Source organism: Microtus ochrogaster, unplaced genomic scaffold (assembly GCF_000317375.1).
Source record: "Microtus ochrogaster isolate Prairie Vole_2 unplaced genomic scaffold, MicOch1.0 UNK49, whole genome shotgun sequence".
NCBI lineage: Eukaryota > Metazoa > Chordata > Mammalia > Rodentia > Cricetidae > Microtus > Microtus ochrogaster.
Window position 1 is genome coordinate 2,491,504 of NW_004949147.1, and position 9,643 is coordinate 2,501,146.

At 49.4% G+C, this 9,643-nt stretch overlaps 1 protein-coding gene across 6 annotated transcripts in view; it reads left to right on the forward strand.

The window, feature by feature from the left end:
• Celf6 (CUGBP Elav-like family member 6) overlaps positions 1–8,431 on the forward strand; it is a 34,785-nt gene extending 26,354 nt beyond the window's left edge. For 3 of the 6 annotated variants that reach the window (XM_005369502.3, XM_026777216.1, XM_026777215.1), the window contains 10 exons: positions 1,686–1,814; positions 1,908–1,987; positions 2,121–2,264; positions 2,378–2,510; positions 2,592–2,741; positions 2,954–3,016; positions 3,289–3,369; positions 3,462–3,605; positions 4,105–4,260; positions 5,039–8,431. In XM_005369502.3, coding sequence (XP_005369559.1) covers positions 1,686–1,814; positions 1,908–1,987; positions 2,121–2,264; positions 2,378–2,510; positions 2,592–2,741; positions 2,954–3,016; positions 3,289–3,369; positions 3,462–3,605; positions 4,105–4,232 — 1,052 coding nt within the window. In that variant the 3' untranslated portion in view covers positions 4,233–4,260; positions 5,039–8,431. The remainder of the gene's footprint in view (positions 1–1,685; positions 1,815–1,907; positions 1,988–2,120; positions 2,265–2,377; positions 2,511–2,591; positions 2,742–2,953; positions 3,017–3,288; positions 3,370–3,461; positions 3,606–4,104; positions 4,261–5,038) is intronic. The other 3 variants (XM_026777214.1, XM_005369503.2, XM_005369504.3) reach the window with 3 other exon arrangements.
• Positions 8,432–9,643: the final 1,212 nt, after the last annotated feature.

The following is a 9,643-nucleotide window of genomic DNA, read 5'->3' on the forward strand; positions in this document are numbered from 1 at the left end:
ACACACACACACATACACACACACACACATACACACACACACACACACACACACACACACACACACACGAGAGAGAGATAGAATCAGGTTCATTCTCTGACAGCAAGTGCTTTTACCCACTGAGTCATCTCACCAGCACCATCTTAATATTTTTACTGAAACAATGTATTTCACCACTTTTTGTTTGTTTGTTTGTTTGTTTTGATTTCGAGACAGGGTTTCTCTGTAGCTTGGTGCCTGTCCTAGAACTAGCTCTTGTAGACCAGGCTGGCCTCGAACTCCCAGAGATCCGCCTGCCTCTGCCTCCCCAGTGCTGGGATTAAAAGCGTGCGCCACCATTGCCCGGCTCACCACTTTTTTTTTAAGAGATTGAGAAAACAGGGATCTGTTCCCCTGGCTCAATTCTCTCACTAACACCTTAGAAGCAAAATCCATCGTCTTACGAGGATGTAAGCTTGTGAGGTAGCAAAGGGGTTTAGGAGCCGGGTTTTTTGTTGTTCGTTTGTTTGTTTGTTTTTCTGAGCTCTGGTATCTTAATGATGAAACCTGATGCCTGATTCCCAAGGAATCCTTCTTTCCCCACCCCTAATTCAGAGGCCTTCTTGGAAAGAGACAAAATGCAGACTCTAACAGTATGTCCCTGGTCCTATCCTCCCAATCACAGTTTCCTAGATAGTGCTGTAGAGGTCTGACCCGAAAGATGTACAGCTAATCCCGGGTTCAAATCCAAGCCCTCTAACTTTCCCCAGGGAACAGAGGCTCAGCTTCCAATCCTGTCCCTTTCTCTGCCACCCCCATAGGAAATGTGGGTGCATGGAGAGATCCCTTGTTTTCAGCTGATCATCTAAGTTACCGAGGGAATGTGTTCTCCGAGGCATAAACACAACAGAGGAGGGATCAGGGCACGAGAACATGAGGAGTCAAAGAGGAGGCCACAGGGCCCAGGGAGAACCCTGGAAGCTAAGCAAGGAGATGGGGGTGGGGAGGTCTGGAAATTAAGAAAGGGGCTCAGAGACTCAGCAGGCACAGTGGGGAAATACTATGTTAGAAGCCTTCTCTGTAGGTTTTGGGTTAGATTTGGTGCTGGGGGTAAGGCTTCACCAGTCCAGTGCTGAGTATCTTAGACCAAGACAGTAGAGTAGGACAGCTGTGCTGTGTTCTGTGTTGGTTTTTGTTTTGTTTTGTTTTTATTTGTTTGTAATTTATTTGTTTGTTTGACAGAACCCTCCTTAATTTGAGCAAGAAAGAGCATTGATTTGGCCGTTGCCACCAGGCTGACCAGTAAGGTCATAGTCAAGCAACCCTTTCTCCAGCATGCTGAGTCTCCAGCAGCATTGCCCAAGTCCACAATAAAAAGGGTCAAAATATAACATGCTGTGTAGAGGCTCCACCCCAAAAAGGCATCAGATAGACTGTGTCACTTCCCACATGGGCAGCAATGGGTCTCTGTGAGCTTCTGGAGGACCCAGGTTTCATGGTAGAAACCTCAGCTGAGTTTCTTCCCTCAAGACCTGTAGGCCACCCTGCCCCTCGCAGACACCCAGCTGTAGAGTCCCATTGCCTTCTCACTCCCTACAAGTCTTCCTAGAGCGAGACTGGTGAGCCACCTTCCCAAGATCTGCAGGCGACTCTGGGGAGTCTAGGAACACTTGGGGTCCCCAGGTCATTCCTGACTTTGTCCCCAGAGGACCGGAAGCTGTTTGTAGGGATGTTGGGCAAGCAGCAGGGTGAGGAGGATGTCAGACGCCTGTTCCAGCCCTTCGGCCATATCGAGGAGTGCACTGTCCTGCGGAGTCCTGATGGTACCAGCAAAGGTGACTTGAACTGCCCCTGGGTTTTCCTGGTGACCTTTTCTTACCCTCTGACTCCTGTGGCCTGAGTCGTTCCATTTTTGTTTCCTGCACCAGGCTGTGCCTTTGTGAAATTTGGGAGTCAAGGGGAAGCTCAAGCTGCCATCCAGGGACTGCACGGTAGCCGGACAATGACGGTAAGTGCAGGACCTGGGCTGAGGGTGAGGTCAGCGGGGTGGGAACCTGCTCTCCGGAAGAGCTGGCTGGGGAAGGTGCTGGACTCAACTCAATCAGGGTCAGTACAGCTCACTACGCCCTTCCTTTGCCAAGGGCGCCTCATCCAGCCTGGTGGTGAAGCTGGCAGACACCGACCGGGAGCGCGCGCTGCGGAGGATGCAGCAAATGGCTGGCCAGCTGGGCGCCTTCCATCCAGCGCCACTGCCTCTCGGGGCCTGTGGCGCCTACACCACTGCGGTAGGTGCCTGCCTGCCTCCGGCCCAGAGTGAATAGGACCTGGCTCCGTGTCGGTAGATCAGGCAGTTGCCAGCCGCTGAGGCCTCTACAGATGCCCTTCTTCCTTCCCCAAGATCTTGCAACACCAGGCAGCATTGCTGGCTGCGGCGCAGGGTCCTGGATTAGGCCAGGTGGCCGCGGTGGCCGCCCAGATGCAGCACGTGGCGGCCTTCAGCCTGGTGGCTGCACCGCTATTGCCTACAGCAGGTTAGAGATCCAAGAAACTGAAGCCATGGTTGGGAGGGCCCATGAAGTACCGCTCCCTGACCCTCTTATCTCCACCTACAGCCAATGCATCACCTGGTGGAGGTGGTCCTGGTGCACTCCCCGGCCTTCCAGCGCCCATGGGGGTCAATGGATTCGGCTCCTTGACCCCCCAGACCAATGGACAGCCAGGCTCCGATTCGATCTATAACAACGGGCTTTCTCCTTACCCAGGTGGGTCACCCTACCTGCCGACCCAAACCTCCTGGAAATGGAATGGGAAGCCAGGTTTTCCAGGCAAGGCCATGCCTGGGGGAAGGGATTCCCCCCTCTTCCCTGCTGCCTTTCATAGCGGTCCTCCACCTCCCACACTCCCACCCAGGGTCTCTCCCCTGGCCCCTGCCTACCCGCCTTCATCGTGGGCCTTGCGCCCCCTCTCTCTCCAGCCCAGAGCCCCGGTGTGGCTGATCCCCTGCAGCAGGCCTACGCTGGGATACACCAATATGCAGGTTTCACTTGGCACTGCCCAGCCCGGGTGTGTGGGTGTGGGGTGTTAAAGGGCCTCAGGCAGGAAGAGGGAGATTTGTGGGAGGGTTAGGCTCTGTTCTGAGGAGCCAACTCTTCCATCCTGTTCAGTCCCCAGCCCCAGCCCCCAGCGACCTGTCTTGGGCCAAGGGCTATAGTGAACTGGGTTGAATCTGTCAGAGCTGGTCAGGCAGATGGGGCTTTGTCTGGGAAATGGCTCCTGGGGGTCACTGCCCACTCCCACCTCTGTCTCCAGCAGCCTATCCCTCGGCCTATGCCCCAGTGAGCACAGCTTTTCCCCAGCAGCCTTCAGCTCTGAATCAGCAACAAAGAGAAGGTGAGGGACTGGGGGCTGGAGAGCAGGGGTTTGTGTGTGGGGGTTGCCCCTGAGGATTCTTCCCCTGAGCAAACCTGCTACTGTTCCTACAGGCCCCGAAGGCTGTAACCTCTTCATCTATCACCTGCCTCAGGAGTTTGGGGATGCAGAACTCATACAGACATTCCTGCCCTTTGGAGCCGTTGTCTCTGCCAAAGTGTTTGTGGATCGTGCCACCAACCAGAGCAAGTGTTTTGGTGAGCTGATCCATCCCCGTGCCTCAGGAGGCCCATAAGGCTTCCAGAGACTGAGTGTTACAGGACAAAGTGTGAGCACAGAAAGCCTTGTTTCAGACCACCTGAGAATCTTGGATAACTAGAATGTGTGAGATCGGGAAGGTTTCAGCTTTAGAGTTTGTCCAAAGCAGGGTGAGTTTGGATGGGTTTGGAATAAAGAGTTGCCTTCAGACCCCAACTGCAGATCTGAAGCCAGACTGGGAGGAGTGAAGAAAAGCAGCCAAGCCAAGCCAGGGAAATACTCTGACCCACACAGACTTCTTTCCCATCTTCTGGAAATCACACCTTTAGGAATGATTTGCCTCTATTACGTATGTGTCTATACTATGTATGCATTGATGCTCACATAGTTAAGCAATAGAAAGGTGCCTGCCTATGTGATGGACCTAGTCCGGAAATTAGAGAAAGGAGATCCTGGCAAGCTGGATTCCCAGCTAACCTGTCTGCCCACACCCTCCAGGGTTTGTTAGTTTTGACAATCCAACCAGTGCCCAGACTGCCATCCAGGCCATGAATGGCTTTCAAATCGGCATGAAGAGGCTCAAGGTCCAGCTAAAGAGACCTAAGGATGCCAACAGGCCTTACTGATCTGCATTCACTGACCAGTCACAGACAGGTGAGTCTTTGACGGACGGCAGGCAAACGGGCCCAGGGTCACAAGACCCTGGCAACTTTATGATATCAGGATGCTGCCGTCTGAGAAATCCAGAAATAACGAGAAGAGCCAGGGCTAAGGGGGACAGAGACTGGAATTTTTTTTTCAACCCAAAATTCAAGGTGAATTAGATGACCTTGGTGCGTCCAGTCTTGGAGAGACGATTTCTAGGAAAATTCAGCCCATTCTATTCTAGGGACAACAGTAGGAAGCCACAGGAGCAGTGAGCTTATATGGGGAGGGGGCTGTGGAAAATGGGGTTTGGTTCATATCTTGAGGATCCCATAGGCCATAGGTCCTGACTTTAGGAAGGGGATAGAACCACTGGGCAGCTTGAATGAAGAGGAGAGCAGCTAACAGGAGATGGAGGGAGAGAAATAAAGAGCCTCAAGAGGCAGACCTGCAGGGCTTAGTGGGCAATGAGCAGCATGGTGACAAGGCCCAGGCTTCAGGAAGGGCCGCAGGAGACTGCCTGCCACCTGGAGAGCTGTGCTGTGCTTGCAGGTCCCCTTGGCCTCAGCTCACTCAAGCTGCCCCAGAAACTGTGGAACGTTTGCTACAATGATCTGCCTAGGATCTAGGCAAGGGCTAGCTTCTGTGGCGAGGATGCTGCCAGGATGAGAAACTTAGCTGACACTTAGCTGAGAAGTCACAGAGGGGACAGGCTGCTCTTTTCTTACCCTCAGTGACCTTTGCCTCCTCCCGCCTCTGTTTCCTTATCAATCAATACCAACAACAGAAACTGAAGAGTGAGAAGAAAGGAAAAAGAAAAGCACAGAAATGCTGGAGTGGCCCTACCGGAAGGAGTGGCAGCAGACGGAGGTGGACCAGACCCAGGGCTGGCGCCTGGGGCTCAGGCCACTCATCGTGTGGGTTGTCCCACGGAGTGATCAAGCTGGCAGGGCAACCAGTGCTGGCTGAGGATCGACTGATCTAAGGGAACCAGCAGAGGGCCTTGGGGGTGCCAAGGGCTTCTCAGCAAGGGAAGCCCAAACTTACTTTGTTCAGAATCATATCATTCCTTAGTGTTTAGGGACCAAAGGACTATTGCTTTTTTTAAGAATATCTATATCTATATATATATCTATAAATTAAAACAAAGAGAAAACAGAAGAGAGACAAAAAGACAGTATAGAGTCTCATAAAAGCTGCCTTTAACTAATCCCTAGGAGACAGGGTGAAGGAGACCCTTAATAGCCAGCCCCAGCCTAGGCAGAGGCGGCTGTGGAAGACTGTCCTGTGTCTCATTCCTTCTGAAGCTACTCCCTTCCCTGCCCTTAAACAGAAATGACAAAGGATGTGAAGCCTAGGCTCATAGTCCAGCAACAAGAGGGTTATGGAAGCAGCGAATCCACAGTCCCAAAACTCAGATAGTATCCCTGAGGAGGCCTCAGGAGGATTCAGGCCTGCGCTGCTCTTTGCTATGCTACGAGGGCCCCGGCCATCAGAAGTGGGAATCTGCCTTTCCTTCACAATGCCCTTTCCTGGGGAGTCAGAGCCTCCCCAGGCAGGAAGAAAGAGGGAGCCTTTTCCTTCCCAGTCCAGGTAGACCAAGGCCACACCTTTGGCTAAGCTGAGACACCTCCCGTTCCCTTCCCCTTGCGACTGCCCCAGTGTCCCCTTGCTTCAGGCCACCGTCTGTCTCTTAGTCTGTTTGTCCCCCTGTGAAGTAGACTTGAGATACACGTATAGGGCTGTGACACAGACACGGAAGGCTTGCTGCTGTAAATACTGCCGTTGACGAGGGGATACTTTATCTATGTAGAAGCTTCAGAATTAGAGGTCCCTCTTTACCCAGGACCCGGGAGGGAAGTAGATGTTTTGCCAAAATACTAATTCATTCCTTTAAAAAGTCCATCTTTCCTATGCAAGTGCGTCTCATGTGTGCTTACCCGAGGTGCTTTTAGATGGTGAGCCGTGTTCAGCTTAGAAGTGGTGTGTGCTCTGTCCGTCTGTCCTTGTCTGTCTGTTGTATACAGTGGGTGCCATATAAAGCTGATCAATGGTGGTGCTTCCTGCTGCTTCTGTGAGATGGGCAAAAGGTTCAGCTCAGAATACCACGATTCACCTTGTCTTGGTCAGCCCTCCCTGGGCCTACCAGACCTTGAATACACTTTTCCCCCGGGGGAATAATTTACACTCCCACCACCAAGTCATGGATCAACTTAGTTTGAAGCCCCACCGAATAGGGGATGCTCTGGTCCAGCACTGGAGGCCTGCCATCCGATAGATAACACTGGGGCATAAACGATGTGGGAGGGAAAGAAGATAATTCCTTCTAGGCTCTTTTGAAGAAAACCTGTTCCCCGCCCCCCCCCCACACACACAGCCCCGTTCCTCTGTCTTTGACTGGTTTTTGGAAGTAATGAGAACTAAAACTAGATTTGTCAACATTGCTAGGTTAGCTGTGGATTACATCCACAGACACTTGCCAGATGGGAGAGGGACTGGTCCTGAGGCACACATACACCCGCACAGTGCTAACCCACAGACAAATGCCTCGGGTACAGGTAGAGATATACAGCACCTGCCTATTCAAACGAAAAGATATTCATGGACTTAGAGACATAACTCAGACAGTACAGTGTTTACCTTGTGAGCCCAAGGACCTGCGGTCAATTCCTCAGAACTCATATTAAGACAAACAAGCAAACAAAACAGGCATGCTCTCATACCCTCAGCCCTGGGGCAACAGAGACAAGTGGGTCTGGGAGGCCCACTGACCAGCCATCCCAGCCAAAGTGGTGAATTCGAGGACAATGAGAGACCCTATCTCCAAAAACCTAGGTGATGACCCCTGAGGAATGACAGCTGAAGTTGTACTCTGGTCTCTGCATATATGTACACACACAAAACAGACTTCAGGCATTCACCTAAAAGCAGACAGTTCTCAGTGCTAGGTGTTAGGCATTGTTCTTGGGCTCAAGTTTCTCCCAAGTCCCAGGAGTTGAGGGGAAACACCAATGATTAAAGCACATACAATGGAGGGACACATGTGGCCTATACCAGCAAGAAAGCTACAGCCTGCTCTAATGTTGGGAGAGCTCCAGAAAGTCTTCCTAGAGATTAAAGTAAAGAGTCATCAAGAAGGAACTAGGATATTCAAAGTCTCTGAGTGATTGCATAATTTTGAGAAGGTATTTGTAGCCAAGAAATAATAATCTCTTATTTTAGATTCTGTTACATTACAGATAAGTCAAGAGCCTCTTATCATTCCTAAATCTACCCGAACCTTAACTCAGTACTGAGTCATGTCAAAGCATTCGAAACAATATGGAATTTATTTTACTTCATGCTATAGGGTATGAGCAAGGGCCTGGTAGACTCTAGATCCCCAATTTGCAGGTGTTGATGCAATTTAGGTCAAGTGCTGGCAAACGATGGTGTGTCAGCCAGACCTGACCTGTGACATATTTTGCATGGCATAACAATTAAGAATGATTTTTAAGAATGATTTTTTTAAAAAATTCAAAGATTTTGTTATTTTTTTAAACTATAGATATGTGTGCATGTCTCTGCAGAGAAGTGCCCATGACTGCAGGTGCCGTTTATAGGCCAGCAGAGGGCATTGGAGTTCCTGGAATTGGAGTTACAGGTATTTGCCAGCTGCCTGTTGAGGGTGCTACAAACTGAACTTAGTCCTTTGCAAGAGCAGTGCACATTTTTAACTACTGAGCCATATCTCCAGTCCCTATTTTATATTTTTTAAAGAGTTGTCAAAAGAAAATGATGATACAGAGTCTTATGTGGCTCACAAAGCTTATAACATTTATCTGGTCTCTTAGACAATAAGTTTACTAACCCTTGGTAAGGTAATGGAAGATTTGTAGAATGTCTGAGTTTGAGCAACATGGTGTTGTGTCTGTTTGTGTGTGCATGTAATAGTCTGGCCCTTTTTGATTGCAAGTATCAAAAGCTAAACACAAACATCTTTAAGTCATTAGGAAATTAAATAGCTTGCATAAACACTAGATCAAAGGCTAAAATCGCTGCCTTCAGGCATTATTGGATCTAGGGGTCTAAATGACGATGTAATGTCTCCACCTCTTGATTCTGCATCCATTTACATGTTGATCTCACTACTTCTTGCTCTAAAATCCTAGGGAAGATTTTCCTTAGTATTAAATCTAAATCTAAAATGGAAAACTGGGCTGCTTTTCCAGGCCTGTGAGGGAGGGGAGAAATAGCTCTGCAAAGGGAAAGATGATGGACAATAAGTAGTACCCACATCCACCTAAGCTTTTATTGACAAACTTACAATTCCAAAACTGTGTCTGCCTAACAGTGTAGTAATAATCCCGGGTCCAACCAAAGCAGTCACAGCCATTTTCCGGGGAGAGACAAAGCAGTTACACAATTCCTTTACCTGTCCTAGTCCCTTAGTGATGTGCGATTCTTGGTCATGTCAAAAAGTGTCCTTAAGATTTTGCAGTATGTGGCCGAAAGGCTGATTTTTCACCCTACATAACCAATATAAAATAGTGAAGGGAGATTAGACCATAGTTTTTCATTTCTTAAAAAAAAAAAATAAAACAAAACAAAAACCCAACACTCTTCCTTTTGGAATAAGACAGAAAACAATGGACTCCGATCTATAGCCCTTCCTTTGAGATAGCAGGACGACTTCTCCAGAGCCTTTCCGTTGGGAAATACCTCCTTTATTGCTCTTTTGTGGACATCCCTGGGAAGGTGGCCTTTCTAGAATCAAAGCATCCCTCATCCAGTTTTCCATGGACTTGGTTCTAAGGATTGCCTCAGCAATTCAGCACCCCAGGTCCACTTGCCAGCTGCGGGGATTAGCTGATTCCTGGGCTCTCTGTGACTAGCAATGCCCATGGTTTCCAGACCCCCGCTGAGTGCTCATCCTTGAGTCTTGATCTGGCCCTCAGAAATGAAGCCTCTTAGCAATTGTTCTGTTTTATTTCTGGTGCTGTGTTAAAATACCTTGACAAAAAGCAAATTGGCAGAGATAGGGGCTTACTTCATTTTACTATTCCAGGATATAGTTCATCATTGTGGGGAAGTCAAATAGGAGCTTCATCCACAGCCAAGAACAAAAAGAACTGGCTACAAACCTGTTCAATGTTTGCTTGCTGGTACTCAGCTTAGTTTCTCTACTTTTACCCAGTTCAGGACCTAGGGACTGGTGGAAAGAGCCACTGGGGCTGTTTTCTATGTCAAGACAATCCCTCACAGACATGCTCACAGGACAGTTCAATAATATAGACCATTCCTCATTAAGACTCTCTCCCAGCTGGGCGCTGGTGGCGCACGCCTTTAATCCCAGCACTCAGGAGGCAGAGGCAGGCGGATCTCTGTGAGTTCGAGACCAGCCTGGTCTACA